This window comes from Gasterosteus aculeatus, chromosome 1 (genome assembly GCF_964276395.1).
Source record: "Gasterosteus aculeatus chromosome 1, fGasAcu3.hap1.1, whole genome shotgun sequence".
NCBI classification, from domain to species: domain Eukaryota; kingdom Metazoa; phylum Chordata; class Actinopteri; order Perciformes; family Gasterosteidae; genus Gasterosteus; species Gasterosteus aculeatus.
The window spans coordinates 17,747,910-17,762,910 of record NC_135688.1 but is presented as its reverse complement, the minus strand read 5'-3'; the positions used below and the strand labels follow the sequence as shown (position 1 = coordinate 17,762,910).

At 44.5% G+C, this 15,001-nt stretch overlaps 1 protein-coding gene across 4 annotated transcripts; it reads right to left on the bottom strand.

Annotated features, from left to right (window-relative positions):
* Positions 1-1,059: 1,059 nt before the first annotated feature.
* On the bottom strand, positions 1,060-14,642 carry ppp1r13l (protein phosphatase 1, regulatory subunit 13 like). 4 transcript variants are annotated; one of them, XM_040176118.2, is made up of 14 exons: positions 14,367-14,642; positions 13,975-14,079; positions 8,919-8,976; positions 8,690-8,811; positions 7,767-8,304; positions 7,031-7,123; positions 6,635-6,723; positions 5,189-5,561; positions 4,646-5,085; positions 4,427-4,564; positions 3,597-3,730; positions 3,000-3,166; positions 2,358-2,551; positions 1,060-2,262 (listed from the first exon to the last, which is right to left on the bottom strand). In XM_040176118.2, the coding sequence occupies exons 3-14, from the start codon at positions 8,953-8,955 to the stop codon at positions 2,227-2,229; spliced, it is 2,361 nt and encodes a 786-aa protein (XP_040032052.2). In that variant the 5' UTR covers positions 8,956-8,976; positions 13,975-14,079; positions 14,367-14,642; the 3' UTR covers positions 1,060-2,226. The 4 variants fall into 4 exon arrangements, with proteins under 4 accessions (XP_040032052.2, XP_040032230.2, XP_040032146.2 ...); XM_040176296.2 differs by having other exon boundaries at positions 8,919-9,000; positions 14,367-14,522; XM_040176212.2 differs by lacking the exon at positions 13,975-14,079 and having other exon boundaries at positions 14,367-14,513.
* Between the last annotated feature and the right edge of the window lie 359 nt (positions 14,643-15,001).

The following is a 15,001-nucleotide window of genomic DNA, read 5'->3' as shown; positions in this document are numbered from 1 at the left end:
GCGTGTTAGTGCATGTGAGCGACCCCACCGGTTAGGTCACTGCCGCCGCTCTTCACTGCTCTTATGCCGTGGATGCAGTTTATTACATCACATTACATGTCATTTACACCACTACATTCACATTTGTTTATACTATAATAGTTTTAAGAGGCTTAGCTGGGGAAATTAGTTCTTTGCAATAAAAGATTACAGAAAAATCTACAAAGATTAGCGTAATTTGTGAAGCAGCAATATGTTTTAGTAATCTTTGTCCTTATTTATCCTGTGACCCTCATGTTGGGAACCACTAAATCAAATAACCACAGATTATTGTTTCTTTCATCATTAAAACAAAAAAGTGATACTTTACAGAAAATGTGAAAAAATAAATAAATAAATTTATTTCACTTCATGCAAATAACCATATTCATTCTGACTCATTATCTTTTTAACCATTTTTTTCTCCATGAAACCATTTGATTTAAATTAGTGGTATAAGTCACATTGCCTCACCTCCATATTTGCCCTGTTGAATAAATATCATTTTTTTATTAGTTTTATGAATAAAGATGAGACTCAACATGGCTTGTGCTCCTTTTCTCCATGGCCTCCTAGTCAAGGCCAAGGTCTATTTCACCCCAATCGGTCCGCTTTAAACCATCACAGGAAATGTGAAACACTGCGTTAGCTCAACACAGTACATTGTGCGTGTGTGTGCGCGCGTGCGTGTGGGTGTATGTGTGTCTTTGTATATGTCATCATCATTACATGTTTTTTATTATCTACATCAAATTGAAAAAAACATTGAACAGCTTCAAACAATGCTGTCACTAATCTTCCCCGGGGATTGTGCTGTGTTTTCTTAATACCACTGGGGTACAGATAGTGTGCAGATCAAAAGGCCTGAGTCAGACTTAATTAAAAAAAATTAATCATGTGGACATTTTTTTGAGTAATTCCCCTTTTGCATAATCATGCAGCTAATTGATTCATTAGGAATCACAGGAGTCGCCGGGGTGCTCGCTGGTGTAAAAGAAGAGGGAGGAACAAAATGAGAATAAAACTTCAAAGAAGAAGGAACAAAGTATTACCAAGGTTTAATGTAACAAGGTCTGATGCTGCACAAAACAGCCTCAATACATGTGTCTTTACTATATATTATGTTTTATTCGTTGGAAGCACTAAACATGTTAACGGGCTCAGTTCCCACATGATTGTACAGTGTCATCTGCTGGTCAGTAGGAGACATTTCATATTTCTCATTCCAAGCCACCGACACACGACTGTAACAGACGATTTCACTGGAAACCAAAAACCTGTTCATTCATATCAGCAGCAGGACAGATCTACATTGTGTATATGGACTAAAGCCAAGTAAAAAACGCTGTTAAGTTCCTGCTGCGGCTGATTGCATTAGTATAGTCTGCAGCCACATTGGTAAAAACAAATCAAAACATCACTAATATGCGGTAAAATCCCGAGTGCAGTTTTTATTAGGACCCCTCGGATAAAACTATTTGCAAAAACCCTGATATGTACAGGAGGAGTTTTTGGCCCTCGTGCTGACGGACTTGTTGTCCTGAAGGCCTGAATGATTTATTAAAGTGAGGAGCCGCAGAGAGGAGGGCATCCAGGCGAGCGATGATTAACTAGGGGAGTCAGGGAGGACAAGCACTTTGTAGGAAAAACATTGTAGGAAAAATAAACATGTCATTTGTTTAGCGGCACACTACTCTGCTCCAGGAGGAGTAGATCGATTTTGCTCCGATGGGAGCAGCCGCTTTTTTCTAAATTGAGAAATCAGCATGCAGCCGCTCAGCTGAACAACCAACAACCAATGTTTGCTTTTTGATTCCCAACCAGCCAACAAGTCCCAAATGTCAGCGTCTGACCGGAACACAGCAGGTGATATGAACCTTTTGTAACCTTTGGATCAACCGCCACAGCTGGACAGAAGAGGTTTAGCTCACTACAGAGATCTAACGTAACAAGACACATATATATATATATATTTATATATACTATATATATATCAGAGCAGGCATCAATCATGTCTTCTAGAAACATGCATCATTGTCAGTGAGGCAAAAAATAGAATACAGAAACCCCTTCAACTCTCCTTGACTGACAGATCAAAACCATTTCCCAGAAACACCGGCTTTACCTGATCACATGTCAGACAACAGTGTGAAGTTTTGCGTTCGACACAGTCTTCTGCAACCGCTTTGACCATTAGCAAGAGACCACTTAGCAGAGAGACTTTGGTCGAACCTTTGGGAAAAGCTGCAAAAAAACAACACAAATTCCGCATTATGTTGAGGAAGTCAGAAGGTTAGGGAGAAGTGGTTCAACCATTCGCCTGGAAATTAGTACCTTACCCCAAAGTAGTTGTTGGGAACAAAGCCCTCCCTGCCACAAAGCGAGGCCCACCACCAATCCGACCCCTCGGGCTTCTGCAGGATGGTGACCATGTCTCCCTCTTTGAAGCTCAGCTCGTCGGCGGCCTGAGCCGGGTAGCTCCACAGAGCGTACAGCACGCCGCTGCTGTCCGTCCCCATGGCCGCCTCCACCCCTGGAGTTAATGCATGCATGGGTGTACATGTTTACGTCTTGAACATGGACAAAATCGTAGCTTAATTTTTATCTGCGTTACCGCATCATTTTCTTACACCAAAGAAACCTGCCAGTGAATAAAAAGACAGGGTGTAGTGTCTAGTGTTCTACTAGAACAGAACTGTCCCTCCCAAAATTTGATATGTTTCTCGTTGCAGTGTGCTTGTGTGAGCCAACGGAAACATATCTGCTGCCTTTAAGTTCCCTCGAATATGAATATTGTGTCATGAATGTACACTGAAGCTACTTTTACAGGTGTGAAGGACACCTGAGCTGGAGCCTGTCGCATTAAGTGGAAATGAGAGCAAAGGTCAGAGCCCCGGTTGGACTGTCAGCCTTTAATGATGCCGTAGACTGTGTGTGCGTGTGTGTGTGTCTGTGTGTGTGTGTACGTGTAACTGCCTCACCCCTCAGGAAGCTCTCACACTCCTCAAACCCTACAGCGTAAGGATCGCACTTCTGGGACGCGGTGGCGCCGTCGCTCTCCGTCATGGCCATGACAGCGGCTCCGTTCCTCACCAAGAACTCACACAGGGGACGGTCGTTACAAGAAGCAGCGCAATGCAGCGGAGTCCTGCGGGCCGGAGAACTGGCGGTTAACGCACGTGGGAGTACAAGAGCATGTTCGGAAAATGTCCCATTGCTGTGAGCCACGTGATGTGCTCCACAATACTGGTAAGAAAACGCTCAGGTTGGCAAAATTTAAACTTAGCAAGTAACCCTTTAGGTGCAGAGTAACACGGATCCATAATAGGAAAGAGATTGATGGAGAAGTACATCACTTCTCCATCACTGAGTCATATTACTGTCATGAAAATATGTCACGCTGTTAAACCCTTCCTTCAGTAACAGTATGTCAAATGTAATTAACACAAACAAACACTTGTTCTGGAGTAAATGTTCACTGCTAGTATTTTAAAACCACAAATCTGTCTTCTTAAACAGTTTATTTTGTATCAGAAGTAGGAGATGTTTGTTTTTATCAGGAATAAGCAGGTGTTTACCAGCCGTGGCTGTCTGGCGAGCTGACATTGGCTCCAATGCGAACCAGGAAATCCACCACGTTGTAGTGGCCGCCGCAGATGCCGTTGTGAAGGGCAGTGATGCCCTCATCGTTGGCCTGGCTAGGGTCGTTCATCTGGGAGACATTAGGACAGCTAAACTGTAATCAAGTGTATTACAAGAGTGTCTGCTCTCAAATATTCCTACACTGACATATTAGGAGGGTGTTAAGGATTGTGTTTTTATATTGTTCTCTGTCTCTCTACTTTATTCTACTTCCTGAACTACTGTTAAAGGATCACGTTGCCCCCCCCCCCCCCCCCCCCCCAAATGCTAAAATGTAGCTGGAAGCTGTTTAGCAGAACGAGCAACTTCCCGAAAAAAAGTATTTCTGTGTGAACAAGCAGCAGCACAGATGTGTTGAATGTTAAATAGCACATATTTGTGTGCTTCTTTTAAGTGTAAATCCAGAGCAGGACCAGATTTATAAAACGTTCCCACCTCAGTGCAGATAAAGTTTTCATCCAATAGATTTTCCAAAAGGTATCGATGCAAGAAAAGGGATAACTGTGGGAAACAATTTAACCAACTGCAATATTGCCTTTGTTTAAATGAATGGATCAAACTATTTATTTTAAATCTATTCTATGTAGATTATGTTTTTCATCCTGCATCGTTACATGTTTACTCAACTAATATTTGTAAGTAATTATTGGTGCAATGGCTTTAGTAGCTATGATAAGTAGCACTGTACATAGTAGCAGCTGTAGGAAAGCAGAAGTCGCCATAGCAATTGTTGTGTACAACGAGGTATATTAATACATGCACACACCTCCTGCACGGCCTTCTGCACTGTCTCCAGTTCCCCGACCAGCGCTCCATCCAGCAGCAGAATCAGCGGGCTGAGTCGAGCTCGCCTCCCGGAACTTTTGTGATCCCGCTTGGACCGCCTCAGGATGGAATGGTAGCTCTAACGGGACAAACAAGACACCTGCATGCATAAAGTCAAACTTTGACAATGTGGAGTGAAAGGACCTCTTCTTTTTCTTACTTTAAAATCAGGATGCATTGTGGGTGCAGGTAGAGGAGCAGGGGGTAAAGCAGCTTCCTCTCCCTCTGAGGAGCTACTCGTCTCGCTACCATTGTCCCCCTTCTTCCTGCGAAAGAGCTTGTCGATGAGATTCTTGTACTGGTTGGGCTGATAGTGGGAGGCCCTCTTCTGGGGCTGTGACTGGTCCACGGATCCACGTCTCTTCAGGGCCCGCGGGATCTCCGCCCTCATGCGGAGCAGCTCCTCCAGGTGAGGAATCTCCTGTCCCTGGGCCTCTGGGGCCACCACTGGCTGCAGTCTGGTGGGGCTGAGGGGCCGGGGAGCTGGGGGCGCGCCCTCCCTTCCACCCTTTGGCATGCTGGGATTCTCAGAGATAACGGGAATGTTATGGACAAATTCCAGCCGGTCCAATTCTGCTTCGATATCCGCGAAGTTTAGTGCTGCAAAAAGTACGGACAACACACCACATTTGTCAAGAAAGTCAGTCGAACAAAGACCCTGTGAACACATAGGGTGTGTGTGCGGATGTTGGATGTGTCGTACCGTCACTGTACACGGCCGGCTGTCTCAGCTCAGGCGGGTGTTGCAGTGGCTGGGGCACATGTTGGTGGAAGAACTCCCTTGGAAAGGGTACAGGTGGTTGGTACGGGGCCATGTCGCCTTCCATTCCAAGGGCTCTGGGTTGGGGCCTTGACATCGCTCCCCAGTGGGGGTTTTGGAGACGCATGATGACGGAGAGAGGGATGGCCCTGCCCTGACGGGACTGAGTAGACATCGGGGGGACGGAAATGCGGGAGATGACGGACTGAGGGTGGTAGGGGGAATGGAGTGGGGACGAAACATCTGGAGGCACGTTCATGCGCGCGTTACGGGGAAGGGAAGTGTGGGAATAGACGAGAGATTGAGCACGAGAATCCTGGAAGAGAAAGAAAAGAGTGTTACATTCTCAACTAATCCCAATGCACTGAATCAGATGACTGTGCAATGCAATGAGTCTTAGCGTAATCATCACATACAGTAGATACGCAGCTCCCATTATGTGAATACTTGTGGTTTCACAATAACTCACAAGAACAAGAACAGTCCGCTCACCATCTGAAAATCAACCCCGACAGGACTGAACTACTTCTCTTTTCGGGAAAAGATTCTCTCACAGAACCTGACTGTTAACGACTACGTGTTAACCGCTAAGAACCTCGGCGTGACACTCGACAGCCAACTCTCCCTGACTCCCAACATCACCGCGGCAACGCAATCCTGTAGATACACGCTCTACAACATCAGGAGAATACGTCCCCTTCTCACTCAGAAGGCAGCGCAGGTACTGATTCAGGCTCTTGTCATCTCCCGCCTGGACTACTGCAACTCCCTCCTGGCTGGTCTCCCTGCCACCGCCATTCGACCTCTGCAGCTCATCCAGAATGCAGCAGCTCGACTGGTCTTTGACCTTCTGAAATTCTCCCACACTACTCCACTCCTCCGCTCTCTTCACTGGTTACCGGTGGCTGTTCTATCCAGTTCAAAACATTGGTGCTCACGTACCATGCTGTGAATGGATCGGGTCCAGCTTACATCCAGGACATGGTCAAACCCTACATCCCAACCCGCACTCTCCGCTCTGCAAAACTGCTCGTCCCTCCCTCACTGAGAGCAAAACACTCGACTAGATCTCGACTCTTTGCTGTCCTTGCTCCGAAATGGTGGAACGAGCTCTCTGAAGACACCAGGACCACAGAGAGCCTTGACATCTTCCGCCGCAAACTAAAGACACACCTCTTCAGACTCTACCTCCACTAAAGACTAACAAATTGTAGCACTTAAATTGTACTTATAACGCCACTTATCAATATCAAGTTGTAGATTGGATTATTTGATGAAATTGCACTTGTGTTTGTATACTTATGGTTGAAATCCACTTAAAGATGACATGTAATGTAATGTAACCGGAGGGAATGTACCTATACAAACGCCTCTGTTAACACCACCCACCTTTTTGGGGCTTGGAGCAGGAGGAGGGCCATCAAGGTTGGATTCTCTCCAACTGCTGCTTGCCACAGACGACCGGAGCCTCTCTGTCTCTGTAACAGGAAAGTGTTGAGTTAACAGAGACCACGTACAGGTCAGGCTCATTGCTGCTGTTCCACTCGTATTGGACTTGAATGGTTTTCCCCCTAGACTTATTCCACGCCTTTAAATACAAAGCAGAAGTTGAGGAAATTAGCAACATGGCCAAAATCTAGTACTAGTACTAGAATACCACAATTCTCAATCAATTCAGTGTATATTACAACATCTCCATACATGATTTCATCACCAAGAAGACCTATAATAAAAATTTGGAATTAATTGCCCAGCCCTAAAGGAAGGTAGTAGGAATTAACTAACTGTCATAGGTGTGGTGCGGCTTCTTCTCGAAGGACACGTCCAGATCTGTCTCATTCCACTTGCCAGAGCTCTTTTGCTGCTGCACACCCTCCTCTGGCAGAGAGAGAGAGAGAGAGAGAGACAGATTAAAATAGAAAATAAGAAAGAGAGTAACAAAAGAATCGGAGTGCTAGAAGGAGGGAGAGATTTGCACCGTGAAGCTTCAGCTGTACTTTGAAGGACAGTTTTTTTAATCCCAAAAAGAGGAATGTGATACTACACCTAGAATGATGAAATTATTTTGGGCGGGTAGAGGTGGGTTTTCTTTAGCGAAGCTTAAAATACCATAAAGTTATCTCTTAGGCCCGTTGGAAACGTTTGTTCTGTCAGCTTCCAGAGCTTCACACCAAACCAAGTTCATCATCATCAACAGTGTGAGTTATTTATGATGTTCTTCTTCTGTGGTACTGCTCATCCTAACTTCTCACACCAATCTATAAAACCTGATTTATCACCAGATTAGAAAAGAACAAAACTGAGAGTTCATTCATTTCTGGTTTTGACTGGTGCGTTCCCATCATGTTGACTGATTAGTGCCAGCAAACTTTACCAAGACCAGTTCATGTCCTTCACTTTCACAGCATACATATGATGTTACCTCAAAATGAAAACCATGGAAATATATTTAATCTAATACCCTAATAATCCCAGATCTCTGATGGATTTAGAACTTCCGTCTATAACTACAGACACTTACCGGGTTTCCTGTAAGCAGCAGCATTTCGAGGCATGGTGCTGGACATGGGGAGATTGATGGACAATGGAGAGCGAGCCCTGTCCGGGCGCGGCGACTTGCGGCCCCCCTGGCTGCTGTCGTAAAGGCTCAGCAGGTTGGAAGAGGCTTGGTGGGTCGTGGGGCTCTGAGAGGGGCTTCTTTCGCCGTAAGACGCTGAGCCCTGTGGGCTCCTGTCATATGTTGAGGGGGAATTGCGCCTCGGGGTGTGAGGTGAATGTTTGGGGCTCTGCTGGTCGTACGAGTAGCTGTCAGGTCGGGCTCGGGGGAGAGGAGAGTGCGATACCCTCTGGATCTTCGGGGATGAGAGCGAGCTACTGGGGAAGCCGGAGGGGGGCAACGACGGGGCTTTGTTGTTGCTGGAGAAGACGGAGTCCACGGGGTGGAACGCCGTGGAGCTCGTGGAGAGAGGCCTAGAGCTGCCATTACTGCTGCCTCTCGTCTCCGTCGTAGTGATGGAGCTAATGGACTGAGGCGCCGCTATGAAGGCGGCGGGCCTGGTCTGAAGGGAAAATACAAGTGTTACCAATAAATATTTAAAGAAATGATGCACTGAGCTGGGTAGCAACATGTGCACATTGTTCCACTTTATTGAAGATATGAAAAACCCTTATTTGAGTCATTCAACTAATTCTTTTTAAAGTCTGTCAGTGACCACGACGGCACGTGGCATATGTTGTTTTTGACTACCAACAACATAAGTATTGTTTCATCTGAAACTAAAAAGCGTAGATATAGCTGAATCTACTGCAGCTGTAGATACAACTTATAATACAGATGGAAAAACCTCAGAGGCACATTCATTAGACAAAATGCACTGGTATGCTATGACCTCTCACTGAGGAGGAAACCGGTGGTGGAGGCGGTAGGCGTGTGTCCGCGTGTACCTGAGACGTTGCGTTGTTGTTGTTGCTGCTGGGAGAGGCCTCCTTCAGCATGGAGTTGAACTCTCTGGATAACTCATCCGCTTCGGCCAGCGACGCACTCAGATCGTCAGTTATAGTCTGGACTGGACACACATCACCAAAGCAGCGGTGAGCATAGCATGTCACCTCGACGAGCACACAGTTACACCGGACCGTAATAAAAACAAGCCAACGGCCTGTGGGGACTCACACAGCATGCTGCTGCCGAAGCTCGCCTGAGAACTCATGGCTCCTAGGTGGCGGCGTTCCTGAAAAAAGGAGACACACCACACCTGTTAGGGGAGAGGGGGGTGAGTTTCACAACACCTTCAACGGAAGTTTTCACAATCGGCAGCATCGACGTCAGGATGTGCAATAAAGTTTGTGTGGCGCCGGAATAAAAACTCCATGGAGTGTTTTATTCTCCCTTTTCTCTCCCGCTGCAGGCTGCGAGCTGTCTCGCCCCCTTCGGGCTTTCTAACAACACTTCCTTCATATGCAAAACCAGAACCCCCTTCATGTTTGAACTTGTTTGTTTGCAAATGTGCAGATACGATTGTACCAGCGAGTCACATCCGGAAACTTTGAGGCCCTCATCTCAGTGAAACTGCAGTGCAACTTTATGATTGATTGGCTGCTCTGCTGACTTATATGTGATACCAGGTGTTCCTGCTTGACTAAGACATGACTGGTCTGTTTGAAAGACAGTTTGAGACAAGACAGGTGCAGTGCATTGACAGTCAAGCGGATGACACATTATACAAATAATCCAAACCGCTGTGTCTGCCAACAGGTCAATTAGTCCTCAATGGGTTGAAAAGGTTGTTCAAACAATGTGTTGATGCCAAAAAATCACTGCATGTCTAAAAATGAATTAAAATATCTGGAGGGGAAAATTATTTTTTGTTATCAAATATTTCTGAATGTATTTTCTGCCTAATAATACACTATTATTGTTGAGAAAAAGAAATGTTTTGGGGAAAATAAGTTATCAGCCTTTCAGTAAGAATGAGAATCAGAATAAAATAGGGAAAGCTAACTAGCCCATGGCATCTTCTTTATGCATTTAAAACACAACATAACACAATATAAAACCACTTTTCTTGTCTCAGTACTGTAAAGCCTCAATATTGTGGGAGTTTTTAAGTAAGTAAGTAAGTAAGTAAGTAAGTAAGTTCTGAAGTCTATTATGTACAACATCCTAAGGATGTTAGATACTAAATATGTGCATATCGGGGATATACAAATATCCTTCCTCACACACTTCCCTGAGTCCCTGATCTACAAGCCTATTTAACTACTGATGGCCGTGCACGCACAGACAGACAGAGTCAGACACATCAGCCTGTGAAATACCAGGAATCCACCGTCACTGACGATTCAAGTGCTCAGCCTGCTGTTTGACCTCTCAACATTGCTGGGACCTATTTTGGTACATTTTCTATAAATGTCCCCCAGTTTGATTTGAATATGTACGTGACAAACAGAGTGATTTCAATTGATTACTTTGGGAAAATAAAAAAATAAAATAAAACAAAGCTGGAGACTCTTTTTTAAAATCTTGATAATAATAATAATGAGGGGGAGGACATTTGTTGCCTGAAAACGATGCACTGGTAAAAAACCTCTTGATGACCAGTCAACACCAGTTGAGCACAAGCCGGGCCCGGGAGGGGAGCACGTGTCACGAGAGGTCGGCAAATTGAAGCTTACAGCGCAGCCAGATAATAGCTGTTCTTCAGACTCTGCGCTGTGCTGTATGCTGGAGTCAGGCCTGGTCACACAGGCTCACATTCCTCAGCACTCCTCCCTGTGAGGCAGTCACCTCTCACACACACACACACACACACACACACACACACACGTCTCTGTCGAGGGCAACCAACTCACAAAGAGATTACACTCTCTCTGGCTCACAAAGGTCAGGGTGAACACTTACTGAGCTCTACGCTTCCTGCGCACACATTTTCCCCCCACCTACTGATGTTGTAATATACTGTAATATACCAGTAAGGGCGAGGGCAGTAGTATTTTTAAAGAAAGGTTGACATCATGTGAATAACACACTGGGAGTATTGTGGCAGTAATCCTGCGCCTCTTAAATTGTGTGATATACCCAGATAGTCACAGACTCCCAAAACTGGCTGATCCTGTCTGTGAAAAAAAGAGGTTTAGGATGAGTTTGACTAACAGCTTTATCAATGTTCTTTCAAGTATTCTATACCTCAATAAAGATGTTGTTAGTATTTTGGCATCGATGAGCGATCTGAAATACTGTTTGTAGTATTCTGTTCTGTCATCGAGTATTTACTCGAGTATTATTCCGCTCTAAATGTGTCTTAAGTAAGTAAGCCAATAAAAAAATATTTCTTATTGACAAGAGGTGAAAGAATCGTTTTTTTAAGTTGTGATGCATTTTAAAAGGTTAATTCACAGGATAATAGACGAAACCAACAGAATTACCCAACTTCCCTTCGGACTTTGACCTTTTAATCCTCCCATCACATCATTTAGTATTGCCTGATTTGCATGGTAATATTCTATAACCATGCAAATCATTTGCAGGTAAACTAACCAACAGCATTGGCCGTAGTCTGTAACATGAAGGTTTCAAAAGGAGAAGCATGTAGTAAACAAATACGTTTGTAGAATACATGCGCTTACTTAAAGTATCAAATCAGACAGCTGTTCCACCTTAAAGCGCACTTGCAGAGGAAAGGCGGTGTTTGTCTTCAAGTATTGAGGCACAGAACCGTCAATCATTTAGAAATGTAAAGCGAACCGACAGTTTGTGGCTTTTGGATCTGCTGCTACGCTTTCGCTGGATTCTTAGGAGAAGTTTCCTGGAGCACCTCCAATGCACTTTATGTCCTTTCCAGTTCTATGATTACTAGCTGGCTCTACCATTTTAACATAATAATTAGCTCGCTCGACTGGTAAAGCCAAGATGAAACCACGGAGGAGTAGCAAACCTACTGGCTGTCTCTGCCAACTAAGCCTCAAAGATTTGGGAAAACAATTCAATGACTTTGGACGCTCAAGAAAGCAGAGTGATCCCGGAGGAAGCAGCGGGGAGATTAAAGGTTTGAACACAATGAGCAGTAGCTATGCAGAATGTAAAGGTGTGTCTGGCCAAGTCCTCCCTCTTTCACTTTGTAGTCTTTCACTGGCAATTCCAGATAGATCATCTAAACCGACATTCTTTATAAAGCTGGGCCCCATGTTTTCATCTCGGGCTCCATTTGGTTCCTCCCCCCCTCGTGTTGGTTCTTCCTTCACGTCCTTCCTTCAGGTCTTTCTAGCTTGGTCTCTGTACACGGTGCACCGTTGGCAGGGAACATGGAAGAATCAAAAGAGAAATTCTTTGGCACAACAAAACACTCCCCTTTGTGGCTGGTTTTTCATGTCCCATCGCTATGTTGTCCCACAAGCCCAATCTGGCTCATGCAGACAACAATTACTAAATTATGAGAAGAATAAACCTGCTGATTAAGATACACGCTACATTTTTCTTTCTTTATACCACAAGCTTTCATAATTTCTCGCAGTAGCTTGATTTGACATATCCGGAATGTCATCTGTCTGAATTGTCTTGCTTCAACGTCAAAGATAAGATGAAAAGTGATGCGCGGTGCAACAGGAGCTGTGTGTATTGTTTAAAATGGTGGGCTGACGTCTCTGACGGAAGCTGGAGGCTAATGGCACAAATACGTGGGAGGAATTGTGTAGTTATTGCGTAATACATTAATAAACTATGACTTTGGTTCATAGTGGAGTTGACGTTTTTGTACAACCACAAAAAGAGTGTTTCCAAAAAAAGATTGTATCCAAGTAAATCCCCTCACGTAAAACAATATGACCAAACTGAATCAGCGATGTCGAGTTTTTTTCCTCTCCAATGGCACCCGCCTTCCAGTTCCATTTAAACCCATAAATGACTCACAGATTAATCACATAATCTATTACCATATTCCAATGACTACGAGATTCTCAGAGACTCCATCCAAAGTATTTATTTCTATTACAGCCGCATCTGTGAACTAGTTAATCATTACTTTCTGTCTACACAAAAGCACTAACAAGCATTCATGGCATATTCAATACACGGCAGCTTAAGTCATTAGCAAAGACAAGCGCCCTTTCACAATGCAGCTATATTGATCTTCTCAAACTTAAGCTAAAGGTAAGCAATCAATCTCTGCAGGGCACACGAGCATACATTCATGCACAGACCAAAATAAATATCTCTGCAGCATGTGACTCAAGAATCTCTCAATGCAACACAACATAACAGACATTTTTCACAGGTTACACGCTCGTCTAACGCCTTTAGTGTGTCATGTTAATGCTGAGGTGTAAAGTGCACAAAAGAGTGAATAAGGCCATTCAACCACTTGTGAGTCAGTCAGATAACTGGGAACAGTAACAGTTTTTTACTTTTGTAGGCGGCAGAGTTATAGCGGACAATGCGGCCCGTCTGGTTTGGGACGGAGGACCCTGAGGGGGGACAACACATTTTGGCCCCATGCCATTTGAATCCTGCTCCGACAGGACGGCCTGGTTAACGTTCCCAAAAAACAGCCAGTTGAGCAAATACTCAAATGTCGCATTAGAGTCTCTCAAAAAGTGGTTTAATAGTTAGCTTTCAAAAAGCCATGAATACTACTGCTGACCTACGATACAATATGGTGATCATCCGTGATTAATAATTTAACATAATGGATCATAAAAAAAAGTTTGATCTAATAACAATCCTAACAAATCACTAGTAAGTAAAACCCCATATTCCCTATGGCAGCAATTTGGCTCCATATAGGTCATTTCATACATCAATAACAATATATATGACAATATAGCATGCTTTCTTCTTCTCTAGTTAATGTGAAAGTACCTAATGGTAAAAGCTATGTCTGGGTATTCCATCTCAGTATTTGACAAATGAAAAGCAGTGATATGACAACGCTGATGCAACAATGTGGAGAGGACAGAAAGGAAAGTGGCACTGAAGTGACGGATCCTTCATTCAACTAACACGATAATCATGCGAGACACTTGGACGAAACACCTTATTTCGGTTTGTACTCCTTTGTTTTCTCATTTTAGGTTTGGCGCTGAACACAACAGTTTAAAGTTCCAGGAGAGAGAAGTAAATACGTTCCCTGCAGCATAGCGGCTGCGTTTAAGTGCACGGGAACAAAGTAAGCGGACTACGGGAATAGTTGTATTTGACTACACTGGCATGTTCCCATAAATTCCGCGTGTCTTACTTGATTCGTGCCCAGCCCTGCCTGTAGACGGTGACCCCGGCTGTCCCGGCCGTGTGCCTGGCCTGATGTGGTCCTCTGCAGCCGGCTGCTGCCCGGACGCTTTGCCTTTGAGCGAGGAAAGGCAAAGATGGCAACATCTGATTTTCATTAGTGTGAGAACAAGCTCCTCCTCGCCTCCAAGAACCCTCACAAGCAAAGAGAAAAGTATGGAGAGAGACTTTCAACCGGAGGGAGGGAGGGAGGAGGGGGGGGGGCGTTACTCGGGGCTGAACTTCGGTATACCTATAATGACGCACAAATGACGCACCCAACAACGACGCAATCTGATAACAGAACTTTGTCTTCACCGCAAAGCCTTTTTTTCCCCCGCGGAGATAATTTAACGTCCTCACCTCAAACAAGCGAGTCGCGTTGCAGTTGTGCTCGAGGAGGAAGCGGAGCCTTCCCGTCTTCCTGGGGAAGTCGTCGGGTCGCGCAGAATGTGTTGCTGTCTTGCGGCGGTTGCTCCAGACACGTAGTCATTGCTGCGTAACTTACGGGAGCGATTTGGGCGATTTGGAGTCCGGCCCCCCCTCTGGCTCGCTCTCCGCTGCTGTAACACCTGGAACACAGCTGGCCCAGGTGAACGCATGGCTGTGCGTTTCGGCTGACTCGCTTTTTATTGTCGTCTTTAACAAAGAGACAGGCACATCTGTTATAACAGCTGTATAACCCCTCCTTTTGTATATAGACACGCAAGAAGGCTACTCATAAAGGTTAAGATATAAACAATGGTCAGTGTTTATATATTTATATCGGTCGGATATTTGCTTCATCTTGTTGATTCTGCAGAACTAATCTTATTTCGTCTTGTCATATTTATCCCATGTTGTATACTGCCTTAATTTCTATGACAAAAATTAAAGATATTCACCTTGGATGACAAAATACACGTTTTATTGGGGTTTCTACCGTAAATTGCATACATACATACATTAATGCCACATTATAATATATACATATATAAGATCATGAAAGGAAATCATCC

Bases quoted from the DNA above. Each gene is read 5' to 3' on its own strand.
- ppp1r13l (XM_040176118.2), bottom strand. From the start codon at position 8,955: ATGAGTTCTCAGGCGAGCTTCGGCAGCAGCATGCTGT. The intron at 8,812-8,918 runs GTGAGTCCCCAC...ATGTGTGTCCAG, and splicing joins CTTCGGCAGCAGCATGCTGT to TCCAGACTATAACTGACGAT. The intron at 6,724-7,030 runs GTTAGTTAATTC...TTCCTGTTACAG, and splicing joins GCCGCACCACACCTATGACA to AGACAGAGAGGCTCCGGTCG.